The sequence below is a fragment of the Crocodylus porosus genome, unplaced genomic scaffold (genome assembly GCF_001723895.1).
Source record: "Crocodylus porosus isolate Cpor-Errol unplaced genomic scaffold, CroPor_comp1, whole genome shotgun sequence".
Classification (NCBI taxonomy): Eukaryota; Metazoa; Chordata; order Crocodylia; family Crocodylidae; genus Crocodylus; species Crocodylus porosus.
In genome coordinates, this window is record NW_017728937.1 from 2,914,290 (window position 1) to 2,929,378 (window position 15,089).

The window sequence follows — 15,089 nt, forward strand, 5'->3', positions numbered from 1 at the left end:
TATTCAGCTTGGAAAAGTGCAGGCTCAGGGGTGATCTGGTGGCCACCTATAAGTTTATCAGGGGTGTTCATCAGGATCTGGGGGAATATCTGTTCACCAGAGCCCCACAAGGAAGGACAAGATCGAACAGTCACAAACTCCACTGTGACTGATTCAGGCTGGACATAAGAAAGAACTTCTTCACTGTCTGAATCCCCAAGGTTTAGAATAGACTGCCACCAGAGGTGGTTCAAGCATCCACTTTGAACACCTTCAAGACACGTTTGGATGCTTATCTTGCTGGGATCCTATGATCCCTAGTGACTTTCTGCCCCTGGGGTAGGGGACTGGACTTGATCCTCCAGGGTCCCTTCCAGCCCAAATGTCTATGAAATCTATGAAGCCAAGAGACAGATTTTTGTAGGTATGTTTCATTCCTGTTAAAATATATATCCTGATGAAACCTTAACAGTGTCAGCACTATTCCCACCTTCATTATTAAAATTGCTATGTCATGGTGTGGCTTGGGGACAGAAAGGTAGTAGAAATTTGAATAATTCTTTCAAGTTCAACAACTTTACTAAATAAGAAGCTTACTGTAATCATCAAAATGCTTCAAAATCCATAAATGCAGTGAGATTATCTTGAATATTGATCAATATGCCACAACATAGCCCAGCATTGACTTTATGGAAAGAATACACTCTGAGATGACTAGGTCAGTCCATACTTCTCAGAGTTACTGTGTCAGTCTGTATTCATCTTTAGGTGGCATTTAACTTTATCTCAGTTGAGAAGAACAAGTTGTTTCACATCACTCCGTCCTCCTTTACTTCAAAGCACTGTCTGGAGCCGCTTCTTCTTAAACTAGCTATCAAAGAAGAGTATTGGATGTGGAGTTTTGTTGCACTCCCCCTGTTGTCTGCAGCTTGTAGATCTGCACCTCACAGTTCATTAAGTATTACCTTCCTTCCTTCAAAAAAACCCATGCAGCCATACTGAGGATATAAAGAAGCAGGAAAAATATCAGAGAGGTATTTCTAGGAATCAACATTGTGCCCCTGTTACAACCATCACTTCCATAAAACTTGAAAAAAATGTAGTGCCTCAAAACTTTAGTACAGAAATAAGTTTGAGTAGATATGCCCTTTACTCTTTCAGAGCATCAAATGTACTTATATTTAAACCACTGAACAACAGGAAATAAAAAGTTGATGTAAAACAAACAACCCATTGGAAACAAGGAAACAGGGTCATGATTTACATCAGTCCCAACCCACAATCTTTAACTCTGCTGTGTTTGGGTGGTGGTGTTCTAGATAGCTATCCAGGGCAGATCCAGGGAGGGGTGTACTTTCACCCCACCTTGATTCCTGCTTCACCCAAAGTTTTGAAACCAACTGCCTAGCAGTGGTGGAAGCATTTCTAGTCAGGCAGTGCTGAGGGAGTCAATTGACTTCATGGTTCATTATAATCTACCTGAACCCTTCTAAACTCTTCATTCCACAGGTGTTAACAGACCTGATTTCTTTTTAATGGTCTTGATATTCCACCAATCAAGCTATCCTCTGTTCAGTAATTCTGCTGCCTGTTAGCTGCTCCTGGTAATAAAGCTTCTATTTCACAGCCCTGCAGATTGTTTTTGACTCATGGCAGTGAAATTATATATTTTTTTTTGCCTCCATCTTAAACTGAAAAATACAGCCCTAGGCCCCTGGGCACATTAGTAAAGCTTCTAGTTTATTTTAACTGGAGAAAAGTATATGTTGTTTTATATGTGATGATTTACTTCACTATCTGTTCCCACTTTTCAAAATTCTAGATCCACCCATGCAGACATCACAGAACTGTATCTCTGTAGAAGATACTATAAACCAAGAATGTAGAAAAAAGAACCATCAGATCATGTCTTCGTTAAGACAAAAGTGAATACCAGTTGGTTATGCCTATCCTATACTCAGCCTCTGCACAAATCAGACCAGAGTTGCCAGATGTTACCATCTCTTGAACCTTTTCCTAAGCCCTCCTTTTGAAATATCACTTTGCACTTGCCTCTATTCTTTAATGCACTGTTGTGTACAAATATAGGTGCCTAATGTCAAAAAATAAATTGTTGTGACGCTTTGCTTATATAACCCACATGATGGCACAGAAATGAAGGCTCTAGGACTTCTGATTAATGTCTTATATCTCCTGGTATTTCAGTAAGTCAAACCATAATTGAAAATTCATGGAAGAGGGAGGATTATGGAGGCTGGAAAGTTGCAGTGGTTTTGGTGTACAGGAGCATATAGACATAACAGTCATCATAACAATTTATATTGGTATCTTTTGATATTGGAACAATTGTTGGGGTGGTGCAGGCACCATGGGCAACATAGTCAGGGGGCACATGCCCCCCCCCGCAACCAGTTTTGTTACCCAGGGCAGGGGTGTCCCCCCATGGCAGATCTCACCACCTGGTGGGATTTCCCCGCAGCCAATCACTGCAGCTAATTGCTGCAGCCACTTCTGGGAGTGGCTGCAGCTGCTTCTGAGAGCAGCTGCAGCTATTGGCTGGTGCTTGCAGCGGGCGCACTGGTGCTCCTGCCTGCCCCTCCCCCCCCGCCCATCACCTAAATAGCAAGCGCAGCTGATCAGGGCTTGCACTGGCACTCTCAGGGGATGCACGTGCACCCTCTATGTGTCGCCACTGGCGGGCGCTAAGGTGCACAGTCAATAGAGAAGTTGCACGTTTGAGACCACAGCAGAAGTGCTCACAGCACAGCCCTGTTAAGTTCTAGTGAATCTGTGAAATCTGCTAAATATCTTGTCTCACAAGGACACAAGAAAAGAAAGATACAATTGTTACACCTGTCCATACCCTTATAAATTATCTAGAAGAGGTTAAAGCAAGACCCTATTCAGCTGGGAACCTAGCCACTGTAGGGTCACGGCTTCACTAGGAGTGTTGTATTAATATAGGAATACCCATATATTATAGCAGCAAAGGGTTCCTAGTGTTTATACAGCTATGCCAGCAAAGTTGCAGGTATCCTGTTACAGAAAACTCATCCTCTCTTCCATATAGGCTAACCAGACCATGTTAAAAGCATAATTTTCTTAATATAAATGCACCCGCAATATGGACTTCTGCCTGCACCACTATTATTGGTCTAAGATCATACCTTTTCACAACTTCTGACTACCATAGCTATTTTCAGCAGAAGTCTCTAATATAAACAAAACCTCAGAGAATCAGTGAGTGAGTGCACTGTAAATGACTGATTATTGCTAGTTTTAATGCATGGGAAAGAGCCATGTCCTGAAGACAATCAGAAAAAAACGTGTGTATTCTTTTACACTAAGGACATCCCAAAGAAAGATTCTGGGTATAATATCAGAAACATCTGGAGAAAGCAGGGACGTCCAGATGAGCGCGTACATGCGGCTTGCGGCACCTCAAAACTTTGAGGCAGTGCAACCCGCACAAGATGTATCTGCAACTATGCGGTGTGGCACTACAGTTTGATACTGGGAACTCCCAGTGTCAAAAAAACCCACTGCAAAACAATGTGGTGCATGCTCTAGGGGCATGTACTGGAGCAAATGGAGGCTTTGTGCTATGGCAAATGCATGTCCCTGCATGTGAGGACATGCCCAGCAGGTAAATAATACTGAGATATTAGAGCCATCTATGGGGATACTTTGTGTCTTTAATGCATATCTCAAGACCCACACTTTTTATCAGTAGATGCTTTTGGCAAACTGCAAAGAAGGCTTAAGCAAAAAAACTTCTGCAGAATTGCAGTTATGCTATGTAAAAATAACTTGAATAAAGAGAACAGAGCCTTTGATTCTATTATCTTGTTTAAGTAATCTCCAGAATTAAAGTAGGAGCAAAGGTAGGCTTGAAGTGTGTTTTTGATTTTATAAATTCTAAAATTCCAAATGTAAAATAAATAGATCATAGAAATCCCCAAGAAATAATAATTTAAGGAAAAACATATTTAAATTCTAAAATGTTGAAAATAATACTGACATTCCTGAAGCAACTTGCATATGAATCACGGTAGTGGTGTCAATGAAACTGGCTCAATGCTTCAGCTCTTTTTCTCATGATTTAATATTTATGAGTAACAACTGAACAATATATCTTTTTGCACTTTGGAAATAAATTTATGAATATAGGCTTTGAAAGTGATTATGATTAGATTACCTCATACCCATATGCAAATTTATATTAAAAATAAATACTTGTGCCATAGATTGACAAACAAATCTATATTTCATAAGACAGCAACAAATAAGTTCTGACTCCTTTAGTATTTTTTTTTCTCTAGATAGCTGCAGGCTCATTTTTGCTATACATCTTCACAGGATTTTTTGCATTGCTACCCTCTAACGGTCATAATGTCTAGGCTTAACTCTAATGCTGGTAATTTCGTCTCTTGCTCCTACAGCTTTCAGGTAAAAAGCACACAATAGCTTTTGTTCACTTTTGTAGAAAAAATAAAATTACAGTAAAATAATACTAAAATTACTGTCAGACTTTCATCACACAAATTTTCTCTGTGCTTATCGAAGTCTTTTTTTCCTCGTTTTTTTCAGAATTTCTAATAATAAAGAGGGTTATGATTAATTTGCGGATAGAGTAACCTTTTTCCAAATGCACCCTACTCAATAAATGAACAAGCTGCTTACAGTAATTAAAGTAATGTCATCCTGTGCTCAGATTGCCTGTGCTAATAAGGCTAATTGGCAACAGCAAGCATTAACTGTGATTAGTCATATGCATCTAATGTCATCACCAGTGCCTATAATTTTCTACATAGAGAGAATTTCACATCTGTTTTAAATCATTGTCTGTTGTCTATATTGGTGTGCTTTCCTATATTACTCTAACAAAGGTTCTTTTAATCATCTACTATATAAGAAAGCTGGTTTTCTTTTTCAAACATCTGAAGCGGAGAGCGCGATACTCGAAAAGAATCCATATCACCTACTTTATTCTGACATAAGTGTTTGTATTTAAATGTATTTAATGAATCTGAGTTGCCACTATTTTGAATTAATTAAAGTCACTATATCCAATTTGCCTGTTGTACAGGATGTAGATTGCTAATGGATTTATTTAACAGGTGGCATTTTATGGTAAAAGAAACAGGTCAAAATGTTCAGCTTCGAGGGAATTATCCTTTTGATATTTGTTTTTTAAATCCAGGACAAACTAGTCTTCAGGGAAACAAATATTCTTAGCTTTTGCATGATATCCTTAGCAATCTGTTTTCTTTGTAAATAATACATTTTATTTTTAGCATAAATTCGAATAGGAGAGATGAAAAATAGGCGACTGAAGTAACTCTACTTTTCAATGTGACGTATACGTAGCTCATAAAAGTAGTCAGTGTTTTTCATTCAGATATAACAAAACTCACAAGAGGGAATATGAACTAAGACCATTGGTCCTTGTTCTGTTACCTACCACCACTGAAAACAGCTTAGATCAATCCTCTTTGGAGCTCCCCTTCTTTGTAGCTGAAGGTTGCTATTAAACCTCCCTCTCAGTTTTCTCTTCTCCAAACTAAATAAGCCTGTTTCCCTCAGCCTCTCCTCAGAAGTCCTCTAGCCATTTTTCCTGCCCTCCCCTGGACACCTTCCAGTTTGTCTACATCCTTTTTTAGTGGGGGGCCCAAAACTGGACACAGTACTCCAGACGTGGCCTCACCAGTACTGAATAGAGGGGAATAACCATTTCCCTCAAACTGCTGGCAACACTCCTCCTAATGCAGTCCAGTATGTTGTTAGCCTTCTTTGCAACAAGGGCACATTGTCAGCTCGTATTCAGCCTGTTGTCCACTGTAACTCCCAGGTCCTTTTCTGCAGAGCTGCTGCTTATCTAGTCAATCCCCAGCTGGTCCTGGTGCATGGGATTATCTTAAATGCAGGGCTTTGTACTTCTCCTTATTGAACCTTGAGATTTCTTTTAGTCCAGTCCTCCAATTTGCTAATATCTCTCTGAATCATAGCCCTACCCTCCAGCATATCCACTATTCCCTCCAGTTTGGTATCTTCTGTCAGCTTGCTGAGGTGCACTCCATCCCATCTTTCAGGACATTGATGAAGACATTGAACAAAACCAGCCTTATGACCAACCCCAGGTACAGTCCATTGGATACCAACTGCCAGCTAGACATTGAGCCATTGACTTAGTACCCTCTGAGCCCAATGATCAACCAGCTTTCTCTCCACTTTACAGTCCATTCATCCAACTTGTACTTCCTTAGCTTGAGTGTTATGAATGTGAGGTGTGGTTTTGAACAACAGTAATTAAAATATTTCCCAACAAATGTACATTTTAAATTGGCATTAAAAAAACAAGGGTTGTTTCTGATGGTGCAGCTAGAGTATTTTACCATTACTACGACTGCTTTTCTTGAACCCAAACCCTGACTCTTCTTCAGCTCGTCTCTGTGATTCTCTGCTTTCCTAGAATGCACCAGTGTTGCATTTTTGGATCGGTGGAAACACCTAGAAAATCATGCATGTTGGGATAGTCTTATGTCTGTTCTTTTGTGGCTTCGGACAAAGGAACAAGGGGAGAGCAAGAGGTGGACTATACCAGCCATTTTAGTTTCTTCCATTTATAGTTGTGAGCAGGTCTGCTTTTGCATTAGACAGGACTTCGGCTTTTGTGAATTATGCTGTATTTAGTTGAATCCAAGATGAGCATGTCCTTCCCCCTCCCCCCCCAAAAAAAGTCTCATCTTGGATTTGAATACTGGCTGGGGCAGGTGGCTGCTGCAGCCCTAGTTCTGGGCTGAGGGCAAGGCCAAAGCTGAGCTGCTGCCTGCCCTAGGCCAGGGTAGCTTGTGCCTCAGGGAAGGGGACTAGTGATTTTTTTCTAAATGCTATTTCTAGGCTGTAGTATTAGAAATATTGACCTGCATTGTGATGCCAGCCCTAGAGAAAAATAAAAACCTTCCAGCTTTCACTTTCCACTTGCTTTGGACTTTCCTGATGATATGGACAAATGTAGGTGTCCACCCTACATCTGACATCCTTCTGACTTCTGCTGGGATTACATTGTTGGTGTGCAATAATAGATGTTTAGTTCTTAGACTATTTGTCTTACTGTTGCTTCATTATATTTTTTCAGTGTGAGCATTGTGTTTTGTGTTTTTATTTTTCATGTTTTTCTTGTACTGTTTAATAGCTTTATGGTTCCAGTCCTCGGTATGGAATTGATGGAGATGTCTGTGAGCCTAGATATCCTACAAGAATGCCATTTACAGACTACTTGGTCAGTGGAGCAATAATAGGAGAACTGAACTGCCTAACTAAGCATGAAATGGAATACACTGTTACTTGTGAAACTGCTGTTCAGGTTAGAGAACTTTAATTTTACTTGGATTATAATGACTTTCTGTTCAGGATTTTTTACATAATGATTTATTATAAAGAGATTTAGACCAAAATATTTCAGAGCTTCCCTTGACTTAGAAAATTTGGCCGTAACTATCTTCTGGAATGAAAGGCCTAATTTTTACTAAGCTGCTTTTCTCTAATTAGACTCTACCAATTAGCCTGATTTTCAAACGTGCTTAGCTAATGATATAGGAAGAGGGTCTGTTGTAGATTTCCTGAGGAGATTTTTCATAGGGGCATCATAGGGTTTATAATATGGGTGTTCTGATAGCGTCTTGCCAAACGTATTCACATTTTGGAATGTTGTTTTCCATCTTATTTCAGAATAACCTGGGGAATTAAAATTTATGAACTGTTAAGATGTAGAAATTCCACAGTTAACCACCCAACATTTTGTCTTTGTAAGATGTACTCTGTATCACTCTGTATTGCTATAACTTTAAAGATTATATTCATAATTTCTCAAATTATACATCCTTTTACAGTTTATGGTCCATAGATGTACATCTTAGCACTTCGAAGCAGTCTGCATCTGAGAACCAGAGTAATTTCTATCATTGAACTAATTCATATGATAATTAATCATATATTTTAAATAATTCAGATTAAATTACCTATACAGAATGGTAGTGAAAATTATTGGCATACATAGGCCAATGTTAAAGGGAATTTCTGAAAGGGCTCAATATGACATCACATCTATAAACTGTTGTCTGTGTAGAGTATCATTATTTCCATCAGACACCTCAAAGGTTTTATCTGCCATCTTCTGGAATGTATATGCCTTCCTGTTTGAGGTAAACTGTAGTAGTTACCAGAGTACACAAATATCCCCTAAATCAGGGGTGGCCAGTCTGTGGCACATATGCCACAAGTGGCACACAACACTAGTGCACAGTAGTCTTGGGCTACTGCGCAGTCAGCATCATAAAAAAGCTGTTTGGTGACACAACTGCACAGTCAGCAATGTAGATGTGGCCTTAAAGTGGTATCTGTTGTAGGCAAAATAAAACCATTTCTTGTATTTAGTTGTTATTGAACTATTCTAAGTAAGTATGCCTCCTTGAAATAAAATGAGGATATAAAACCAATTTTTGTCAAAGCTACTACTGAATTGTTTTATAATACCCTAATTCTTATCCATCTAAAATGAATGGAATAAATTAACACTGTAGAGTTACAAAGACTGTATTATTTTCCAACCTGCAGAAGTATAAATCCAGATAAAACATCTGTGTTGGTTAGTATTATTCAGATGAAAGAACTGCTGATCAATCAAGAGGCTAGAAGAGAAGCCCTTCTTTCCTTTATGTTGACCATTTTGCAGTACATCTTTGTCTGCTGTAATGGCTATAGCCTTGGCAACTGACAAGAGTCATTATCAACTGTGGGAAGAAACACCAGATCTCATTTGCGAGATTTTGTTGAATGTCTTGGCTAATATTAGTTGGTCCATTGTATAAACATGGCATAAAAAGGTGGTTTCTAGACAGGTTTCTCCGATAGCTGTCCTTTAACTGTAATGGAAGCATTCAGTTAAATGTTAGAAGCTATTTTGAAAGTCTGTGATCCAAAATGCTTATAACTTTAGCTCTTCCTAATATCAACAATTATTTGGTTGTCACTTCTTTGTTGAAAATATTCATTATTGTCAATCAGTATAAACCAGAAACTGCTTTAAGAGTTCTTGTCTAAAATCATTGCTTTCATTCAGTCATTAGAGAGGACCTGTAAGACATCCATCACTGTAGTATCTGAGTGCACTTTACATCATAATCCTTTACATAATCATCTTCGTTCAAATGGATTGCATTAACTAATTATATACATTAACATTCATTAATTTTATAACACCACTTGTAAGCTAAATGTTTTATAGACAGGTACAATCAAACAGAAGAAGCTTATCCCCAAAGAACATACAATTTGAATAATTAGTAGTTATTTTCAGATAAATGCTAGTTTATAGAACTGAATTTATGACCTTTGTGTGATTTTTTTTTTTTTTTTTTTTTTTTTTAAGAGGGATGCCAGGCTAGGGAAACTGTGCCACTTGTGGCAATGAATTTACTCATTCTATTATTTTATTTCAGACCTGTTTTATATCAATGGATGACTTATTTGAAGCTTTTGATACATTTCTGGAATGCCCTTCACTGGAATATAAAATATGGTTAAAACTTGCTCTTGATATCACTATCAAAACTTTCAAGGAAAACCTTGCTTATCAGGTAAACAAATAACTATTGCTATAATGACAAACACATATTCAGTTTAAATCTATTCTGATTGCAGCATCCTTCATGAGTAAGTGACCCTCTCTCTGCCTGTAAGTCTCCCTCCGCTGCACAGAAAGGGCATTCAGGCATCTTAGCAGCAGTGTCATTCCATTTGGCCAGATCTGTGGCTAAAACAGATTCTGTGATGGGCAACAGATAAGTACAAAGGGGGCGCATCTACATGAGATGCTACTGTGCAGTGGTTACTGCATCTATTTAGTACTAGTATAAGCAAGTACTAAATAAATGCATGGAAAAGAGTTACTGCTCAGTAGTGCCGGTGAATGGCTTTTAAGTGATGCTACTGCACAATAGCTTAATACAGTACAGGAGCATCTTGGCACAATTTTTGCCATGTGACGCTACTGCAGAGTAGTATCAGGCTACTGCACAGTCAGCATCTCCTGTAGATGCGTCTAGGGAGTGGGTAAGCTAAAGGTGTTGTGTCTGGAAACATGTAGCACTAGCTTATAATATTCTGTTTTGTCACTGGTTTCTCCATTTAATGTATCATGGGAGTAAATACTAACTGCAAGGGCTTCAGTGGTGCTGCTTCCTTGGAGCTGGACTGTTAATACTGAGGGAGCAAAGCTCTTGTAGTGCTATCAAATCTTTATGCTGAACCTGAAGGATTCAGAAGGATAAGCTGAGCTTGTGGCCAGGAATATGTTGCACTGCAGCTGGAGAAAGTGAGGAGAAAGATCTCTGCCACAGGTTTGCTGGTAACTAGTCTTGTCTATAGCATAAGTAAACTAAACTAGTACAGTACAACAGCAGGAGTGTCCCTTGGAGCTATGTCCTCCAGCCCACAGGGCTCCTGAAGGGGTTGTGAATTTGGCAGCAGGGCAAGCAACAGCTGCATTTAATCCCCATAGCTCCCTGAAGCAACACAGGAGCTCAGACACCAGTGGCAATGCATAGGGGGTTCACATGCACCCCCTGAGTGCTGATGCACCACCTGTCAGGCCGCGCTCCCTGTGAGTGCCATCCAGGGAGCAGGGCTGCCAGCAAAAGCAGCTGTGCTGCTTCCAGAAGTGACAGAGTGGCTGTGGGGGACCTCCTCTCCCAGTCAGCAAGATCAGGCGCCAGGGGACCCCTCTGTCTGGCATATGCCCCTCACCCCTCCCCACCCCGACTCAAGAGGCACCAGTCACCCATGTCAGGTTCCCATGGCCTGATAATGCTACTGTTGTATACCCCACTGCTGGAGACAGGTCCAGATGTAGTCCACAAAGAGCTCTGTGGTCTGGATCCAGACTGGGTGCCAGGTGAGTATGACAGCTCTCTGTACGATAGCATCTCCTCCATCTGGCCAAAATGGTCTTTGCATTATTACGTTAGTAGAACTTGTTCTTAAGATTTGTCTAAATCAGTGGTTCTCAACTGTTTTAAACTGAAGGCACCCCTTGGAAAATACCAGCTGTTAGAAGAATTGCTTTTTTGATCTTAATAAACAAGTGAAGACTATTGCAAAAAACTCAGAAAAAACCACAAGAGGTCAGAATACTATTCAATTCCTACTTGAAATCTCTGGGTTTCTCTCTGGGTTCTTGTGACTTATGTTTGCATACCTAATAGTCACCGCAGAACACCCTTGAAAGGATCTCAAGGCATCATGGTTGAGAATCACTAGTCTAAATTATAAGTAATTATAGGCTGGGACTTTCAGAAAGAAAGGTGTGGGCATTCTTGCAACTGTTGATAGCTCTTCCTTTGGGTGTAGTAAAAAGAAAAGTCTCCATCTGTGCATATTGGTTCTACTGACAATTCTTTCTATAGCTAAGATTCTTTGTTCACAGCTACTCAGAATGAATCCTTTATAACTATATAGCTAAAACTATTCAAATGTACATTTTTCCTCCTATGCTTATACTTTGTTTTGGACATGGCAATTCTAGCCACAGAAGAGTAAAGTACAAGACTTTGTCTGTCATAAAGGTAAAATGTACTTTATTATGAAAAAAAATACAATTTACATACCTCCTTTTTGTAGGACTGGTCTTACAAGATGTGTACAAAGTTTCCTAATATTTATGTGATGGATGTACCAACTCACAGCAAATGTGATATTTATGATGAAAACATGGAAGATGTTATTCTTGTGTATGGAAGTGTCCAAGACTGTCAAGTGCTACAACCCTATTTTGCACCCTGCATTTTACCAAAAACTTGCCACCAGGTAAAAACAATTTTTACAACAAGAGATCCACAGACTATGGAACCCTCAATAAAAATAAATCAGAGTGCCAGAGGCAACAGAAGTGTTGTAAGATATTTTCAATTCTTGGAAACAAGTGGCAATATTCCTCCTCTGAAGTGAAGGGGACAGTGCAAGACAGCTGTTTAAACAGACACTTATTAGAATGCCTCATTTATAATGGGTTTTTATATGAACAATTTACAAACTAGAAATTACTATGCCAAATTTTTCTACAAAATTCAGAGGAAATTAACATCCTCTGAAAATTCAGAGTTAAGTGAAAACTCATAGTGCATTTGTAAGCATGGTGTTGTTACAGCTGCACTTATGCAACAGCAATGAACAATATGTGAATTTTCAATACACACTACATTGTGCAACAATTAAGATAGCTCAGGTATAACTAACCCAAAAATTTAAAGAAGAAACCCATAAATCCACAACTCACATAGCAGAAATAAAAGCGAGGTAATACCGGTGACCCCCTTTAGTATGTGATGCCTTCATCCACTATTTACAGTCAACTCAAATATGCTTAACTCTGCCTCTATTATGAAGTTATCCTACAATTTTCAATCCTTTGTCACTTATGTCTGCAACTATGGCCTTATTTTAAAAACCATTTATTCTTACAAATGAGGATTTCCAAGATCTCAAAGATATCTCTCTAGCTATAAAGATATACCAAATAAAGAGATCTTTCATTTGTTATCTATATCTCATTTGCTATTTTTCAATACAGTAAGCATTCTAAATGGACAGGAAGTTACCATACTAAAGCCAAGGTAGTCTTTTAATCTTGGCTTTTAATTCATTTACTTAATAGAAGTCTGTCTTTTTTGTATGGACAATTGCAGAATGTCTGTAGAACTAAGAATAAAATATTCCTGTGCATTTGTTTTTTGGAATTCAAATATTTTTACATGAGTGAAGACTTTTAATGTATTGCCCTGGCAAAGTTGAGGTAATTCTTAGTGCTTGCTTACAAGTGCAATGGATAACGCATAAGAAGATCATGCTCATTTTAAATGGTTGATTGGTAGTAGTACAATTTGACATAAATGTGGATTTTTTTTACCATTTACATTTGTAAGACTACATTTGAGTAGCGCTCCAGTATTTCATCTGACTTTTTGCAGTTTTACTCTGTATAATTATGAATATAATTAAGGAGCAAATTTAAAATTAAGCCTAAAAAGGCAGTTATTTAAATACTATTTAATGTATATAAATGTATAGTATTTTACAAAAATATTTAAAAACTGTCTAAAAGAATTATATAAAATATATTTTACTATTCAAAGGTAGGTTCCCATCATTCCTCAGGCTTTCTCCCCTTTTCCTAAACTCTGCATGTTGATTCCTATTCCTAATGGTTTTGCATCCTCTTGAATTTTTGATGCTCACAAAACCTGCAAGCAGATGTTCGGTGGTTCTACCAAGGTCTATAGTTTTTCCTTCAGTTTCTAAATAGTCTGCACAGAGGAAAATAAAAAAGGGAACTGGAGAATATGGAGAGCTGGAATTAGGGAACATATAGCTCAAGGAAACCAAACAAATAATGAGACATGCACCCAGATGGTGGAAATGAAGAAAGCCTGATGAGAAGGGGGTTCAAAGTCATGGTGGGTTCAGGATAAGGGGAAAAAAACCCTAGGAAGCTTAAGATACCTATTGGGTTCAAGAAGTTTACAAGCCTAACTGCTTAGTTTAGTATAATGCGAGTTTAGTGCTTATGGAGATATGCCAGTCAACATTTATCTGCCATTATAAGTCCGTGTGCATTAAATATTTGAACACTTTTATGGCTTTATTACAGCTGCTGTATTTATTCTAATCCAAGACACCCCCTCACCCCTGTATGGGCCAAAGTCAGAACCACAGCAACTGCCTGCCTCCATCTCTGCCTGCCCTCTGCAGCCTATGCCTCCATCAGTCCATCCACTGCCTGGCCAATCAGCAGCAGCACAGCTCTGACCTGGGGTGCTGCTGCATGGCTGGGCAGGGGCCATGCTTCCATGTGCTCTATGAGTCAGGAAGAGAGCCAGAGCCATGTCTGTCAGTGAGGAGGAACAGGGGGTGTAGGTATCAGGAGAGGCGGAGGGAGAGCACGGGAGCAGAAGGCAAGGGTGCTGTCCAGTCCCCCTGCTGTCCCCCGCCCCCAGTCCCCCTGCTGCTGCTTTCCCTGCTGTAGAAGTGGAGGCAGGGAGGGTGAGAAGGAGGGGAAAGACAGATTTCAAGGCAACCATCCAATAATTAAATTCTGTACCTGGAAAATAACAGATTTATAAAATCATCCATATATAGAATCAATTGGGGGTTGCCTTAAATTCATAGTTGTCTTAGATTTGGGGAAATATGGTAGTAATTATAAAACGCCTAAGTCCGTCTGTCTGTAATGCTTTAGTTGCACTTTTATTGGCTGATGGAAACAGCCAATCAGAGTGTGCCAAGCATGGGGGAGCGCCACCATGATTCTGAAGCTATGCTGAGGACTGGACAGAGGGTTGGGGAGCCAAGGCCAGCAGCACTGGCCTCAGCTCCCCTACCCCATTCCCTGCTAGAGGCGGAATGGCGGCAGCATGGAGTGTTAGGGGGCGACACTCCATCCCAGTGCCCCCTTCCCCCTGTCATTCTTGACTGGCAATTCGCTAGTGGGAATATAAAACTGGAACTATCACACAGACCCCAGAGAGAAATGTGTGGCTACTTTAGATAATACTTATGTTGAATCACCTCACCTATAAAAATGAGCCAGGTAATCTGAAGAGTAAGCAACTACACAGACCTGATGAGTGCAAAACGCATGCCAAAATGCACTAGAAGTAGTATGTACCAAGAAAAGCACGAGGACAGGCTGCCATAAGACAGAAGTGTGGTACGTGAAGTAGGCTGTATAGAAGCACTATAGTGATGGGCTATAACAGCTTTTGGCTTTGGCAAAATTTTGTTTAGGTACAAGGCACAGCTGCAGTAACAAAACTTCTAGTTGTTCGGACTACTGCCAGTGTGAAGAAGAGGAGCAGAAGAAGTAGTAGCATCTGCCAGTATCATTCATATATTCGTAGACGGGGTGAGGAAAAAAATTTCACATTCATGGAATTATTCAAATATATGGAATTCAGCACTTAATCATTAATAACAATTTTAGATACTGTAGGAATTGAGAATAGAATATAGTCCAAAACAAAACTGTTTGAGTATTAGCCAGAGAGAAAAGTATT

The 15,089-nt window shown here is 39.4% G+C and overlaps 1 protein-coding gene across 1 annotated transcript in view; it reads left to right on the forward strand.

Annotated features, from left to right (window-relative positions):
• The window catches only part of LOC109318189 (sodium/hydrogen exchanger 10-like), a 206,155-nt gene that overhangs the window by 179,511 nt on the left and 11,555 nt on the right, over positions 1 to 15,089 (forward strand). Inside the window, exons 22-25 of the mRNA XM_019547271.1 lie at positions 7,175 to 7,345; positions 9,480 to 9,617; positions 11,659 to 11,844; positions 14,821 to 14,938. Of these exons, the coding sequence (XP_019402816.1) occupies positions 7,175 to 7,345; positions 9,480 to 9,617; positions 11,659 to 11,844; positions 14,821 to 14,938 (613 nt within the window). The remainder of the gene's footprint in view (positions 1 to 7,174; positions 7,346 to 9,479; positions 9,618 to 11,658; positions 11,845 to 14,820; positions 14,939 to 15,089) is intronic.